The following is a 17,333-nucleotide window of genomic DNA, read 5'->3' on the forward strand; positions in this document are numbered from 1 at the left end:
TCCACACACACCCATACCACTCAAATTTCAATGGTACTGTTATTGAGAACCCCTGGACTAAAATAAAAGAAACCCCTGGACTATTCTGAAGTTGGAGTCTGTGAGCGAAACTGTCCTGAAAGCTACAGTGTTGAAAGGTGAACCCTGACATTGTCAAAAAAGCAGAGGCCAGTTTGTCCCAAGTTGAGGTGTGCTTACATGTTTCTGGGTTCCTTTCAGGTGCCTTGAATTCCTGGCTTAGAAATGTACCACATGCACCAGAATCTATTGTGGTCTATCGGGATGGAGTGGGAGATGGTCAGCTTCAGGCCTTGCTTGACCATGAAATATCTGAGCTCGTGAGCTACTTAGAAAATGAGTGCCCATATAGGTGAGTACATAAATTGTCCAGTTCAGATAATGTAAGATAAAAAGCTGTTCTCGGGAAGGAAAAAAAAAAAAAATCTAAGTGACATGTGAAGAGAAAAAAAGGGGCTTGATTCACACAGTGGGCTTCAGTGGCTGGGGGGGCAGTTAACAGCCTTTGTGGTTCCCACGGAGTCGGGGTGCAGAGTGTGGTGGCAGCCTGTTTCCCTTCATGGAGCACTGTGTGGAGTGCTCATCTGCCTTACAGATTCACAATGAACATCTGTTCAGATGTTCAGATGTCCATGAACACTTTGTCCATGGCTCTCAGATGTCACTCCTTTGATCCTGGAGTTTTTAAGTCTCTGTGCTGGGGCTCCCTCCTAGCTGTATCCGCAGCCTCTTCTGATTGGGGGGCCTGCTGCCCAGCAGAGACAGCAGGACTGGTTCTGAGGTTCAGAGGAAGGGTCCCTTCACCTAGGATATGGGTGGCTCTAAAGAGACTCCTCCTTTTCTACTGCCCCACTTGGGTACATGCAACCAAGTGTTTAAACTGGGCTGTTTGGAGGGGGGCTGCTGTCCACAGGCTTTTAAATAGGTCCTAAGCGTGTGAGGTTCTAGCACCCTGAATACTTCTGAGATTGAGTAAACATACTAATTTATCCTAATTTTTCAAGTATCAAGTTAACTTTCATTGTGGTGAAGAAACGAATAAACACCAGGTTTTTTCTTCAACACAATCAAGAACTTAGAAATCCAGCTCCAGGAACTGTTGTTGACATGATGGTAACCAGGGAGCAATGGTAAGAGTTTTACTTTTATATCTGCATCTATAATGTTCTCAGTTCACCTTGCAAAATCCCTTCATCCCAGTAACTTCACCTTAGAAGCATTTTCTCATGCTTGACAACTAATTTGATCTATATATTTTTTCACACTTGGCCAGGAACTTTTCATTTGGATTTAGTATTTTTTGTCTGTGGCAAAATAAAAGTAATTTTATTGTGGCCTAAAATGCCTTCATTTAAAGTCGTAAATGGGCTGGGGCTCAGTGGTAGAGCGCTTGCCTAGCATGCATGAGGCACTGGGTTTGAGCCTCAGCAGCATATAAAAATGAATAAATGAAATAAAGGTATTGTGTCCATCTACAACTAAAAAAAATTTTTTTTAAAGAATAGCAAATTGTGTTTGACAGCTGGGAGTTGTCACAAATCAAATATGAAATACGCCCTATGAGAATGTCTATTTAAGTAATAACCTGAAGAGGTTTTCAATTTTTAAAAATGTCTCGATGCTTTTAAAGGGGGCAATATAAAAAAAAGTTTCTCTTATGACACTTATCCTGTAAGAACATGGACAAATAATACATTATAAAGTAATATTGGATAAGCCAAAAAATAGTTTTATATTGTCAGCTCTATTATCCTTTTATATTGTCAGCTCTATTATCCATGAACATCTTCAATAAATCAGAGCAGTCACTGATGAATTTTTTTCATGTAAGGAAGCAACCCACCATGAGTGAGAATCAGCAGAGAAAATGACATCAGGATCAGACATCCAAAACTTTTAGACAATGAAATGATTGCAATCATTCCATAGTAAAGTATGCTTAAAAGGGAAGATGGAATGAAGTCATGGAATAAAAGTCATAAGAAAAGTAACTAAGAAATGTTGAATTAAAAGGTCAATTTGGACTTGGATAGTTAACAATGATAAACTTTACAAAAATAAAGAAATTGGAGGAAGTATGAAAGTGAAGTTTACCTGGAAAGAAAATGGTTAATTAGAAAATACATTAAGTATCCATGATGCAGTAGTGAGCCTTAAAATATGGAAGCTAAGAAACAAATGCTCAGGAAATTATGAGACAAAATAAGACTTGCTGTATATCAAATAGAAGGTTCTATAGGAAAAACATGGGTAGAAGTAATAAGCAAAGACAGATTCTGAATCTTCATGTTTGAAAATAATAAAATCTGAGCAACAATAAAAATGAGTCTCCATTTAGTTGAAATTTAAGAACGGCAAGAATAAGAAATTTTAAAAGCAGTCAGAATAATACTATTTATTATTTATATTTATAAACAATAATTATTCAGTACCAGGAATAGAAACAATACAGTGATATTGTATCTTCAAATTGCCTCCAAAATATCAAACTAGAATTTGATAGCCCCCTAAGCTATCAACAAGCGTACCTAAAATACAAACATGCTTAGGTAAACATATGGTGTCCACATGAGCAGATCTACCCAGCTCTCGCTAAAAGCCTTGACTTCATAAGTAATGAATAACTGCTAGGTATATTAAAACATCGTAGAGTTCCATTCTTATGGATGTCTGTTTTTTTTTAAATAGTAGATCTATATGGACAGCTATAATCATATTTAATTAAAACATTTTAAGGTTCTCAGTTACTGGGGAAAACAAGAGCTTCTGGTTAACTTTAGATGTAGATGTTTCATTTCCATAATTGAGTTATATGAAATTGGAATGGGAAATAAAACATATGAATAGAGGGAAGAAATGAAGTTACATTAAGGAAGGGAGAAACATTGATCAATATAGCCTAATACAGGTAAGAACTAATTCAAAAGGCAAAGGCACAATAAAGCATTACATAGGACTGTACACATAAAAATAAAATTCAGTATTTACAACAAATGGAAATAGATTAACCTTGCCAGTTGTGTCATTTACAGAGTTTGAATGTATTCCAACAATTCTTAAGAAGCCTGTATCCCCGGCCCAAGAAGCCTCATCTTTAAATTTCTGCATCTAATTACCTATTGCCACCCAATGTGCCAATTCTGTGTTTTTTCCTGGGCATCAGTACCTACATTTCAAGTCTCCATCTCAGGAAAGTTATTGTCTACCTGAACTTAATCATTGTTGGAGAGGCCTGTCTATAGAACAGATTTCTATAAATTAGCAAATGAAATATTTTCATCTGATACTAGGGTTATCATATTCTTCTCTAAAATAAGCGGAGACCCCCGTGTTCTGTAATTGCAGGTATGACTTTTACATTGTGAGTCAGTCTTCTACAGTTGGTACTGTGACTCCCACTCATTATAATGTTATCTATGACACCGTCTGCTTGGACCCGGATACAGTCCAGCGTTTAACTTACAAACTGTGCCACATGTACTACAATTTGCCAGTGAGTATTTTATTGTGATTTCCCTTCAAATCTATGATGTGTTGTTCAAAACTGAGCAACTTTTCAACCTCTGAATTGATATCTATGACAATGTAAACTTAGAGATAGTTAATGTCCATTTGAGTGTAAAGTAAAAAAATATTTTTTTTTCTTTCTACTAAAGGGCATCATCCGAGTTCCTGCTCCTTGCCACTATGCCCATAAACTGGCTTACCTTGTGGGCCAGAGTCTTCATGATCAGCCAAGTAGCTTACTAGCTAACTCTCTCTATTACCTTTGAGCTGCAGAAGATGTGATATTGAAAACCACAATTCGTACTTTAAAAAAAAAAAACTTTTGAAGCTGGATATCTGAAATATTCATAGCTAAATTGTAATCATTTTTTATTGCACATGGGAGAATGTTGAACAGCATCAGAGATGGCAAAGAAGAAAACCAAACCAATATCTAGCAGAAAGAAATTTAGAAATATTAACTCTGGTATTTGGGATTGCATATTAAACCACAAATTCCACAGGAGACAATTGAGTGAGAAGTTGAATTTATGTTGACAGATTGATGGGTCCAAATCAGTGGTGCTTTCTACTTAAAATACTACCCCTGACTTGACCCAAGGCTGCCTTTCCAGCCTGCAAAGAACTGACAGAGGATTGTCTTGCAATTTCCCTTTCAAATGTTGCAAAGCTTAAGTAATTAAATGTGCCCAAACACTGTGCATTCCAAGTGGTGTGCTGGTGATTGAAAAGAAGGGGGCATTAGTCATCTATGGATTATATCTTTGAACAGATGTCTATTTGGAGAGGTAATAAAGAGAACCTGGTGATTTAAATTGGCAATTTGGGAACATGGACAGCTTTTGCCACTTCTACCACAAAGGATATTAACATCTCTTAGCCTTTCTTTTGCTTGCTGTCCCAGTGTGATGCCATATTAACTGCAGCATCATCAGAGTTTTCAGTCTGTTGTTTAACCTTACCAATGAGGGCACATGCTTTCTCGGGAACCACACAGGTTACTCTTTCCACTTAACAGGATTTTTGAATAGACTCAGGAAAACAAATGTATGAGAACTTTATTTTCTCATACTCCTTTAAACACAATGGTACTTGGGCAAGGCAGGGCGGGCAGAGATTAGTTTCAATTATAACAGAAGGTATGCTAGGAAATAACTTGCTTTAATTATATGGTAATTGATTTTGTTTTGCGATTTGTGCCTGTCTTATTAAAAATAATGAATCATTTAAGAAAATTTTTTGTGATATAGGTAAAATTCTACTGAGATACACAGCCAACCATGATAAATAGAGGAGATAGGCCCATAATTAAACAAGGGCTAAGGCAAATGTTCTTTTTTTGAAATTAGAATTTGGTTTATGTTGTTTCTAGAAATCTAAAAGATTAATTTGGAAAGAAAGAGTAGAACACTGTTATTAATTTATCGGAAAAAGTTTGCATATATACAAATGTCATTCCTAATGCTATTAAACTTAAAATGATATCAATAAAGCTATTCAGATTAAAGTCATTGAGTACCTTAATATGTTCTGATTAAATTGTTGCTTTTCTAAGATGAATGGAAATATTACTAAAACTGAGGCATATCTCATTTCACTAGCCTATTAGTCTTTTATAAAATTGTGTGAAATGCAAGTTGGGCATGGTGGTATATGCCCAGTTACTCTGGAGCCCAAGCAGGATTGCAAATTTGAGGCCAGCCTAGGAAATTTAATGAGATCTTGTCATAAAAATATAAAAGGGCTGGGGATGTAGCTCAATAGTAGAGCCCCTCTGACTTCAAATCCCTAGTATTGGCAGGGGGGAACATTAGGTGAAGGAAGTTGGGTATTCAGTGTGTGCAAAAAGGAAATCTTACCATTCCAAAATTATAAAAATTTCTGTAAATGTGTCATACACATCAATGTCGGTTTTACATTGTGGAGAAGGGGCTGAGAGTGCAAATTAAAGGCCTATCAGGAATGCATCCTGTGCAGCAATACAATAACAACTTAGGAGAAAATGCACTTCCTAATTCTGGCAATAGTGAATAACATACAGTTGGCACCCCAGATCTGTGAGTTCTGCATCTGTGGTTCAGACTCAGACTGAAAATAAGTGTGTATGGCGGGTGGGGAGGAAGGCATCCTCTGTACAGAACATGAACAGACTTAAGAATTCTTTGTCAGTAGAACCAAAATAATCCAATATAATTGTTTATTTGCACTGTATTTGGTATTTGTAATCTGGAGGTAAAATATACGAGGAAAAGATTATATGCAAATTAACACTTTTATATAAGAGACTGAGCATCTGCAAATTTTTGTGTCCTGGGAGATCTTGGATCCAATCTCCCGTAGATATTGAGGGGAAGCTGTATATCGGCTATTTCCCTGAGTACTGATGAAAAAGCTGGACAAATCATATGTTCAAAGAGATGGCAGAGCAAAGCAAACTGTACCAATATTTAGAAGGAAATCTGGAAAAAATGGTATTTTTTAAACCCAAAGTCCACAGTAGGCAATTGAAAAGTTGGATTTATTTTGATGTGTGGGTATATGTTGCATGGAGGGTTGGTTATTGGTGACTTATACAATCTTTGGTTTAAAATACTGTGGCCTATACCCTAGGGGAATCGTGAAGTAGATAAGACCATCCAGGAACCGAAACCAGACTGCTAATACCCCACAGTTATCCACCAGAGGCAAAGTCTCTGCAGGATAACATCTTTAACACCAGTTTCCTGTATTTTCCATACATAATACTCAATGGAAAATAACTGGATATAAGGGAAATCAGAAACAATGTTAATGGAATTGTAGGGGCTAAAATGACACAAGTTATCAACCCAGAATAATAGGAGAGGTAAAATTAAAAGGAATCTCGAGGAAATTGTGGAAAAGAACTTGCCAATTCTAAGAAAAAACAGTATCTAGAATAACTGAGGATGGCTGTAGCAGCACGTTTGACACAACTTAAGAGAACTCATGAAATGGTAGGCGGATCAGAAGAAACTAAAGCCGTGAAATGAAAAGATAGGAAATGTAGAATATAAAGAGGGAATCTCATTTTTTTCATTTCTAGAAATTTGCTGGACATAGTTGTTTCCACAAGGAGAATAGATGGGACAAAAGTGATGAGAAGTGGTATTAGCCTTATTATATTGTTGGCATTGCATGCAGGGAAGAACATGGAACAACAAATCAGTACGTACAATTGTAACGCTTCAACAAAAAGGGGGAAAATAAAAATGGTAAGAGATTAACAAAATTATATTAATAAAGGTTATACAAATGTAAAAAAATACAGGACAGGCTGGAAATCATATTTTAAAAAACACATCATAGGGCTGGGGATGTGCCTCAAGCGGTAGCACGCTCGCCTGGCATGCGTGCGGCCCGGGTTCGATCCTCAGCACCACGTACAAATAAAGATGTTGTGTCCGCCAAAAACTGGAAAATAAATATTTTTTAAAAATTCTGTCAGTCTCTCTCACCTCTCTTTAAAAAACAAAACACAACATAGAGCTATGATTAAATCCATGCTTTGTATTTTGGGTAGTAATAGCGCAGAAGTGATGCCATATCTTCCTCTCGGGAAGTACATGGTGTTGCTGTATCCCATTAGTCATGACAGCTTGGATCACTTTAAGTTTTCTGAAGTTACTATTTCCATTTGTAGTAAGTGTCCTGTAGGAAGATATTTTAAGCCCAAGTGTTCTGTTCCTTCTTATACTCACTGGTGTGTCACCCACGGAGTATTCTTGCTTAAAACAATGATGGCAGTTACCAAGTCTTGTACACTGTTGAAGAATGAAAAGGAAATACATTTGTTTTTTATAATTAAACGTGTGGTTCACTATATTCTTTGTGCCTTTCACCAGGTTGACAAAGTCCTTTTTAATTCTCAAAAGTTTTTTATCATGAGTAGATGCCGAAATTTTTGCCAAATGCTTTCTCTGCATTTCTATTGAAATGACCATGATTTTACTTAAGTCTGTTTCTATGATGGAGTGCTGTTTGATCAGAGCCCCATACCTGGTGTAACCATGCCTGCAAACCTGTCACCTTCAACTGGTGTCCATGTGGTATCTTAGAAGGTTACAGGTCTGACACGGATCTGGAGGAGCTAAAGTCAAGGTGCTGGTGAGGCTGCATTACTGGGGGCACTACAAGAAAATCCGTGTCCTTGCCCTCTCCGGCTTCTCGGGGGCCTTGCTCGTCCTCAAAGCCAGCAAGGACCCACTGACCAGCCTCACATTGTCACCCTGACAGTGACTCTCCTTCTGCTTCCACTTCCACTCACTGGTGCTCACATTAATGCCATTTGGATAATCCAGGGCAGTGTCCCTATTTTAAGGGCAGGTGACTAGTTCCATCTGCAATCTTCCCAAAGTAAGGCAATTTTCTAACAGATTCCAAGGATTGGGACTCGGACATCTTTTCGTGAGTAGTTTGCTACCACAATTATAAAGTTGGATTCTTTTTTTTTTTAATAAAAGGATAATTTTTTACTCAAGTAACTGCAAATAGGAAACCAGAGGGGGGAGTCCTAGGCTGGGACAAGTCTCCCAGACAAGAACAGTGGGGAATGTGGCCCCTACAGCCTTTATGGACAATACCCTCTCCCTCTCCTCTGCTGGGGCTGGGCAGTAGGTACTCCCGCCTGCTGCACCCCAGCCTGCCTTCCCCAAGGAGAGGGTGGACGGGTAGCAGCAGCCATTGATGAAACACTGAGCCAAACGACAGCTGGTCAGAGGCAGTCTAGTCTGTGAGCAGAGGAAAGGTGAACCCCGAACCTTGCCAGTTGGGGAGGAGTGGGAAAGGCAGGAGCGGGCGGAGCTGGTCCTTGTCAGCGCCCATCTGAGGAAGGGAACAGCCTAGAGTGGAAGTGGGCCCCTGGCCTGCCTTAGAGGGCTGCTCAGGGAACCTGGGCCTTACCTGGGAAGGAGGTGACTTCATCTCCACCACCGAAGGAGCCACTCAGACCCCAGGGTGAAGGCCAGGTGTGCAGGACCTCCGACCAGGGGACAGGGGCTCCATCTCCAGCCTTCCTTCCTGTACCCAACCAAGCGCAGAATCAGATGAAGCGAGGAGGCAAGAGACGTGTGAGGAAGGGGTTTGGTTGGAGCAACCTGGGGGCTGGGCACTTCTCCACTGGCCACTCCACCTACTTCCGGTCCAGCAGAGTGGGGCATATGGCAAAGGGAGACCAGGTTTGTGCCCTTTATAAGGCCAGAGGAGCCCTCCTAGGCCTCTGTATGGGAAGCCATAGGAAACAGGAGAATAGCCCAGACAGCAATGTCCCCCACCAAGGGAATGGGGATGCAGCAGGCACAGGCTGTGAGAGGGAGACAGACAGACAGACAGACATGGCTGGGAACAGAAGCTGGAGGAAAACTGCTCCCCACTGGAGCCACAGAGGCCCTGGAGCAGCTGCTGGGCTGTGTCCCAGGGTGGCGAGGGCACAGGGGGCTGGCCAGGGGCCCTGTCTGTGCATCTGGGGTAAGAGGTGGACAGTACAAGAGGAGCCAAGCAGTCCAGTCCCAGAAGGACACTGCTCCTGGAGAGAGGGGGACACTGCACGGTCCCTGCTCCTCCTGGAAGGACTCCTGCGAGGTGCCCTCTCGGGTCCATGGGTCTGCCCCTGGGCTTCCTTCCTCCCAGAACCGTGGTGGTTTTCTGGGCCTTGGCAGAGCCCCTGTTTTTACTTCCCTTTGGTTGGACCTGAGCTCTCTCTGAGGTGAGCACTGAGCGAGGCTCCCTTGGAGGCTGCCTGCCCGGCCTCGCTTCTCAGTGCTCTTCCAGCTCAACATGCTCATCTCCCTTCTCCACGGGGCAGGTGAAGAGCAATGGCTGGGAGGTGTGAGCTCTCGGGCTTTGGGGGCAACAGTGCTGGACACCGAGGACCTGCCTGGCCCTGCCGCAGCCCCTGCCAGTAATGTGGCTGCCTTCTTGGAGCCCCGCCAGCCCCAGAAATAGTCCCCTTTGAGTCCCAATCAGAGGAACAGCCCCAGATCAAGGGCACTTAACCACTGAGCCACATCCCAAGCCCTTTTTAAATATTTTTTTTTATTTGAAGACAGAGTCTTGCTTAGGCCTCTCTAAGTAGCTGAGGCTGGGTTTGAACTCATGATCCTCCTGCCTCAGGCTCCTGATGGATTCTTTTTGAATGGATGTTGAATGACTCTTGCATTTCTGGGATAAGTCCTAATTGCACTTTTAAATTTTGTTAGATTTGATTTTACTCATTTAGGATTTTTGTGCCTATGTTCATAAGGGTGTGTCCATGTGGTCGGTCTGTTTTCATGTTTTGTTTTGTTTTGTTTTTTTTGACTTTGCACTTGATTTGGGAAGCCTTCTGTTTTATGGAAGAGTTGGGTAGAATTAGTAGTAATCATTCCTTGAATGTTTGGTGTGATTCACAAAGCCAGCCAGATCTTCTTCTTCCTCCCAGTGACAAATTTTTTAAAAAAATATTTAAAAGCAAAAATTCGACCTTTCCCCCAATAATCTCCCAAATAAACCGAAAACAATGTACAGTGCATCCGAGGTAGGGTTTGACTCTGTGAGGTCTGGGGGGCCAAGATGGAGGGAGGGAGAAAGAATTAAGAAAAACAAAATTTAAAGACTACAACAAAGGAAAAAGCTTGGACTTTTGAGAAATAAGAGCCTAGGAGATTGTGGGATCCTCCCAATTCTACCAGACCATAAAATGAGAAAGAAATTTCACGGTGGGAGAAGAGATTAAAGACGAGAGAACAGGATGGGAAGCAGAAGGGGACAAGTCAGGGGGAAATGGGGACCCTGGCAGGAGGGTGGAGAGTTGAGCGCCAGTGTGAGAATCTCTCTCTTCATCCCTCATGCCTTGGGCTCCAGCGTGGCATCTCCAACTTCCAACCTTCACCTTGGTCAGCCACGATCCTCAGGCCTTCTCTACCCTGTCTGAACCTCTGCCTGCTCCTCTTCAAGGGAGGTGGCTGCTCTAGGATCCTCGGGCCTTTGTTCTGTGGGGATCACTTGAACTTTGAAGTTATTCATGGAGTTGCTGAGGTGAAGGGAAACATGTGGGCCTGGGGGGAGGGGGACATGGCCACAATAGTGTCAGACAAGCAGGAACATCTGAGTGACAGCTGTTTCTCAGCAACCCGCACCTCCACCCCAGCATCCTGGGGTCACTGGATCGTGGTACCAGACCTGGGGAGATGAGTGAAGTGTGTCCGTCTCAGTAAGGGAGGTGCCTCATGGAGATCAGTCACCTCCAGCCCCCACCTCAGGGCAACACCTGCCATCCCCAGGCCACTGGAGGCAGAATTGGATGTTTGTCTCTTATTCCGGTTTCCATTTTCCAACTCACTCTGTCCATGGTAAGTCCACTGACCTTGGAGCAGATGGGCTGACCCAAAAGAGAGTAGTGCCCACCATCCTGTGCTGGACCCCGAGGTGAGGAGACTGTGTGAGAACAGGAAGGGACTGAATCTGTGCTGAGGCCACTGAGGCTGGTCAAGGAAAGGGTACTAGAGACTGGCTAGGAGGTATGACAGGGGTGCCACTCATTTGAGTGCTGGCCTGGGGGCTCCCGTCAGGATGATATAGGCCTCCAGGGGTCTGACCCCACTAGTCCATGCCGTAATATTTCCAGTGAGCCCAGTAGACCATGGTCCTGGAGGAGTCTAGAGTCCATTAGAGATGTTTGGCTCCATGACCAGCACGCCTGGTCCAGAGGGTGGTACTCTTGAGTATCTGAGCTCTGACATCTGTAAGGGACCACAGAGAGAGAGGGGAGACTGAGGCGTCCTGGGGCTGCTCAAAGCAGGGAGGTCCCAGAAACCCCACAGAATGGCTCATACCATTCTGCTGGGCTCGAGGACCCTGCTGGGCCACACGGGTACAGCCACGTCCCAGAGGCCTTCTTGCATAGACTCAGAGACCAGCATGGGTTGCTGGAAAGGCAGTTGGACCACATGTTGTGTCATCACCCACTAGGATGGACCTTAGGAAGAAGGTGCTGATGAAGACAAACCACAAGCCTCATCTGCCTGCTCCCATGCTGCCCCTTGGGTTGCTGAGCAGGACTCGCATTGTCATCCCCAGTCACGCCAGGGTTAATCCACTCTAGGCCTCATGGGCCACTAACCAGCTACCAGGATGGCGGAGGCAGCTCTTTCTCACTTTGGGGGCAGTAGACTACTGAGCGAATGTGAGGGAGAGGTTGAAATTGCAGGTTGGGGTTAGGATACTATCCAGGGGGACAGCAAGAAACCCAGACCTGTTCAGGCAGGGGACTTCACGGACTGCAACAGGTGGTGCAAGGCGAGAGAAGAGGCAGAAGTGGGAGGAGCTTTCTTGCAGGAGCCACAATGAAGCTTGTCTGCTGAGGATGCTGGAAGATAGTAGGGGTTGGGACAGAGCCAAGGGTAAGTGGGTGGGCTGCTTCAATCGCACCCTGGTGGCTAAGGCTCATTTATCTAGGGAGGTTGCTGAGGCCATCTGCCTGGGAGATCATGAGATTATTCCAAGATGACTTACTGAGAGGCTTGGATGGAAAAACACGAGGGAGAAGGCCCCAGATAGACTGGGCAGAGGCAACTGGGCTGCATGCTTCGGGGGCACCTGGTGCCACGCTGACCAGGAGGTCATTCCTGCACTACCACCTTGACTGCTTGCCAATGCTGTCAGCCTGGGTGAGGATAGAGATTCCACTGCAGCTTCTGGTGACAATGACAGAACCATCAGAGTCGATGCTGCTCCAAGGTGGTGGCTCCAGGGACCTGAGTTCCCGTGTCTACTGTGCTCCAGTGGCTGCTTGAGGTGCAGCTCAGCCCTTGCCTGACGTCATTTAGACACCTGTTCTGGCTACCTTCATTATCATCTCAGCCCATCCGGGCACCGTCTTTCTTGACAATGAATCTCTCCGCAGGTCTCTGTGTTCTTCTTCTCATCCTTTATATGTTCTGAGACCCTTTGTTCAGGGATTTGTATGTTACTGGCTTTGTGGATGGGAACTGCTGTCCCAGTTTGGTCAACATCGTGGTCCATCCCCAAATAGGCAGTTGAATAGCATTCGGGGTCGTAAGGTCATCTGAGGGACTTCTTGAATTACCCGTGGATGTCATTGATTTCAGAATCCCCTCTTCTAGTTTTAGCAAGAGGATTCTGTCTCTCTTTTTTTGTTGTTGTTCAGTGTTTGCAATAAATACCTGTCAGTCTACTCCAGTGGAGTCCACACAGTCTTGGCTGGAATCTCTGGATGGCATCTTCTTTGGCAACTTTTGTTTTTGTCCTTGTCTTCTTTTTCAGAGACATCTTTTGTAGACTTGCAGCTGTTGCATAATTCAATTATATCCTGAGTATTACGTGGTTCATTGGCAAATGCGGTGGGGACCCTCCACAATGGCAGGCTGCGCCCAACGCTTAGAGTTAGATCCACCCCTTCTCCAGGCAAGATCATGACTGAACATCCACTTCTGTTGTTTCCTGATGCAAACTGGTATCTCCATGCCCCCCCCCCTTCTCAGTTTCTTCCTTACTTGGAGTCTTAGGTATAAACTTGTTTTTCCAGCAGTTTTTTTTTTTTCTTTCTTCTGATTCTTGCACTGTTTCCAGGGTCTCTCTGAATAGTGTGACTGTCCAGATGTTCTTCAAAAGGATTCAGTCACCTCTATGGATTCCTGGATAAAGGCTTGGCCTCCCTGAGTCCAGTCCTGTGATGGTGTCCCCTGTAAGCAACACATCTCACTCATGGTGCTGGGTGCAGCTCGGTCCTGCCAGTCAGTGGGGGGGCTCTTCTTAGCAGGGGATGGGGAGAAAAAAAAGTGGCTTGTCAGAGGGGAAGGAGAGGGCGTACCTGATCCAGAAAGATAAGGGGAGGCCTGGGGGTGTAGCTCAGCTGGTAGAGCACTTGCCTAGAATGTGGGCTCAATTTCTAGTACTGCCTAAAAAGAACCAGAAAGAGAGAAGAGGGAAGAGGGGGGAATCGGAAACAGCTGGGCCTTTATGGTCAAGATTTTAACTCCAAGTGTGAGTTGTATATATATATATTTCACATTTTATATATATGTATTTTAATGTTTTGATTGACATGGTATTTGTACATATTTAAGAGGTGCAATGTGATGTTTTGATTCATGTATGGATTGGACAATTATCAACACAGAGCAATTACCATGTTCATCCCTAATTTTTATTATTTAATAAGCATGTTCAAACTTTTTATATGGATTGAACTTCTTATATGGATTGAGCTTTTTGATGGGTTTGTGTTACAAGGAACTTGACTGTTCATCTAAATCATCAAATTTATGGATATAGTTGTTCCTCACATTTCCTTTTTAATTATTTTTTTTTTAGGGATGGAACCCAGGGCTCCACACATGCTGGACAAGTGCTCTGTCACTGGGCTTCCTCCCCAGCCCTCTTAAATCTCAATCTTTCTCAATCAGCATAACCAGAGGTCTGTCAATTTTTATAATTTTCCTGAAAGTATCAGCAATTGGCTTCATTGATTCTCCTTTTACCATTTTCCTATTTCTTTTTTTTTTATTTTGTTAACTTATACATGACAGTACAATCCTTTTTGATAAAATTATACATGCATATTTATACTTTCTTCTAATTAGGACCCCATTCTTGTAGAGGTACACAACGGTAGGATTCGTTTAGGTATTTTTATACATGGACATAGGAAATTATGTCAGGGTCATTCCACTGTCTTTCCTGTTCCCACCTGACTCCCTTCCCTTCTTTCACTTTTGTCTAAAGTACTGAACTTCTCTTCTTGCCCTGACCCCTTATTGTGGTTTAGCTTCCACATATCAGCAAAAACGCTCAACCTTGGATCTTTTGAGATTGGTTCATTTCACTTAGCGTGATAGTCTCCAGGTCCATCCACTTACTAGCCAACATGCTGCACAGATGAAAATAGGAAACTAATGAGGCTGCAATTTCATTGATTGATGCTTTTCTCTCTCATTTCCTCCATCTGGTTTTCCTGGCTCCAATATGTTCTTGCTCTTCTTAGCACTTTCTTAAGGTTGAAACCTAGATGGTTGATTCAAAGAATTTAATATTAAAACTCCCCATACATACTGCTTTGGTTTCAATCTACAAACTTTGATATGTATTTAATATATATATATATATTTAATCTGCAATATGGTCCACATTTTCATGTGACTTTCTCTTTACTCCACGGGGTCTTAGTCAGCTGTTTCACCACTGTGACTAAAAGATCTGACCACAACAATTTTAGGGGAGGAAAAGTTTATTTGAGGGCTCATGGTTTCAGAGGTCTCAGTCCATATACATCTGGCTCCATTCCTTGGGGCTCAAGATGAGGCAGAATATCATGGCAGAAGAGTCTGACAGAGGGAAGTAGCTCACGTGATGGTATAATATATATATACCCCATAGCCACACCTGCAATGAGCCACTTCTTCCAGCTACACCCTACCTGCCTCCAGTTACCACTCAGTTAATCCCATCAGGATTGATCTGCTGGTTGGATTAAGGCTATAACCCAATCATTTCTCCTCCAAACCTTCTTGTATTGTCTCACACATGAGCTTTTGGAGGACACCATATCTAAACCATAACAACAGATTGTTTCAAAGTGTGTCAGTTCTTTTATTGTTTTCAAATATTTAGGAATTTTTCAGGTGTCTTTTCCTAATATATTTCTATTTTAAAATCATGGTGGTCAGAGAACATACCTTGTTTAATTTCACTTATTTTAAATGTGTTCATGTAAATTGTTCTGTATATGGTATCCTGGTGCCCTGGTAAAGAAAGTGTGATCTCTGTTTCAATAGCAGGGTGCTTTAAGTGTGACTGAGGCCAAGCTGTTCTAGTTTGTTTGCATTCCTATATTCTAACTGATTTTCTACCTACTTTTTTCCTGTGATTACTGAAGGAGAAATATGGAAGTGTTCAGTTATTATCATTGACTTGGCTACTTTGCTTTTGAGTTTTTGCTATCAAAAAAAAATCCTGTCATGCATCTTGAAGCTGTGTTATTTGGTCCACATGCATTTAGAATTATGTCATATTGATGAATCAACCTGTGTATCATAGTGAGATGTCACTCATATGTTGTGATATTTTTCTGAAATCTACTTTGTCTTGCCCTGTAGTTTACATCTTAAAGATCCTTCCAAAGGCTTCTGTGTGGGCAGGTTGATCCCAGCCCATGGCGCCTAATTGGAAGAGATGGAACTTTTAAGAGGTGGGGCCTAGGAGGTCTCAAGGTCATCAGTGGGCATGCCCACAAAGGAGATGGGGAGACTGCAGCCCTTCCTTTTCGCCTCTTTTTGGTTTCCCTATTATGGGGTGAGTGGTTTTGCTCTGCTCTACGCTTTCATCATAACATGCTGCCTCATCAAAGCCCAAAGCAATGTGAGCAACTGATCATGGATTGGAGCCTCCAAAACTGTAAGCCAAAATAAACCTCCTGTCTCTATAAGTTGATTATCTCAGGCATTTGTACAGTACTAGAAAACTGACAAACATCTTTCCACAGCTCTTGCACATGCTGTATCATTTCTTTCATTCTTTAATTTTACATTATCTATTTACCTAAAATGGAATCTTATAGTTCTTGGTTACTGTTGTTTTTTGATTAACTTGGGATCATTGTGCTCCCTAGATTCTAGGCCGTACCAGATGCCATATTTCACAATAGTCGAAGTCTCTGTTAGTGGCCTCCCATGGTGTCTTTCTTGCTCAGGACCCAATCACCACTCTTAGAATCCATTATGAGCTTGCCCAGACATGTGAGGCTTCTACTGGGGAGAATCGAATAGTATCTTACATTGATCTTTAGCCAACCATCCATCTTTGTGCCAAACCTAAAAGCCTTGATCAAGGCTTTCCTATTTTAAACAGGTCACAAGAATCAAAATATTCTTGACTTCCTGGATACGTATTAATGTACAGGCAGGATTGCAGGAGCACTGCTGCCTCATGGGAAGCCTTACCATCTTGTTTGCATGACCTTCAATATCAGGAATAGTCATGTTCAGCCATGGGCAATCATCACAAGAACCAAGTCTACTCACTACCAGCCACAGATGCTCTCATGGTCCACGAAAATTCTGCTGCTCCCTCCCCATCTTTTCATCATACAGGGGACTGCCTCAGGCACATGTAAAGATCCTTTCCTTGTGGTCACCTTCCCTCTCTCTCTTCTCTTCTGCAGGTTCCAAACTCCATCCATGTGTGCCCCCAACCCTCTCATTCTTGAAACACCTTGCCTCTGGAGTCTCTCTTCACAGTGCTTTTGTAAGTGGCACAGATATTACACAAAATCTATGTGGGAGACAATGTGCAGAGGGATGTGTTTTTTTAATTCTATGTGCCTTCACATTGGGTGAAGTTTTATGAGTATTTATTTATGCAGAACAAATTATCTCAAATGCTGCCAAAGCATCATCCATAGAACTGTGAAGTGATATAATCAAAAGAGACTTGGAGACACACAAGTCTCACCAGAGAGAGATTAGTCTCCAGTACTCTCAGAATAGTTATACTGTAAAAGACCTTCTGGGGATTCTCTAGGGGGTTCACCTGCAGACACCTGATTCCTGGATTAGTTCCTCTGGCTGTCCTTAGACGTGACACTTTTTCCTGATCCTGGTGACCCCTAATTCTCATCCAGGTGAATTTTTTTTTTTTTGCTATAACTCATCATGAAAGAAAACATACCTTTCCTAATTCATACCAGAAACAATTTATATGATTCAACACTCATTTCTGATTTTTTAAACTTAAAAAATAAGAACAACAAAGCAGAGTGGTATGCCACATAACATTTCAGTCAACAACAGACTGCA

The 17,333-nt window shown here is 42.5% G+C and overlaps 1 protein-coding gene and 2 pseudogenes across 1 annotated transcript in view; 1 reads left to right on the forward strand and 2 right to left on the reverse strand.

Moving 5' to 3' along the window:
• The window catches only part of LOC143642060 (piwi-like protein 3), a 29,010-nt gene extending 25,219 nt beyond the window's left edge, over positions 1–3,791 (forward strand). Inside the window, exons 14-17 of the mRNA XM_077110154.1 lie at positions 220–370; positions 1,023–1,148; positions 3,364–3,511; positions 3,675–3,791. Of these exons, the coding sequence (XP_076966269.1) occupies positions 220–370; positions 1,023–1,148; positions 3,364–3,511; positions 3,675–3,791 (542 nt within the window). The remainder of the gene's footprint in view (positions 1–219; positions 371–1,022; positions 1,149–3,363; positions 3,512–3,674) is intronic.
• A 6,888-nt stretch (positions 3,792–10,679) lies between these two features.
• LOC143642061 (R3H domain-containing protein 2-like) lies at positions 10,680–11,592 on the reverse strand (annotated as a pseudogene).
• A 376-nt stretch (positions 11,593–11,968) lies between these two features.
• LOC143642062 (R3H domain-containing protein 2 pseudogene) lies at positions 11,969–12,955 on the reverse strand (annotated as a pseudogene).
• Positions 12,956–17,333: the final 4,378 nt, after the last annotated feature.

This window comes from Callospermophilus lateralis, chromosome 1 (genome assembly GCF_048772815.1).
Source record: "Callospermophilus lateralis isolate mCalLat2 chromosome 1, mCalLat2.hap1, whole genome shotgun sequence".
Classification (NCBI taxonomy): domain Eukaryota; kingdom Metazoa; phylum Chordata; class Mammalia; order Rodentia; family Sciuridae; genus Callospermophilus; species Callospermophilus lateralis.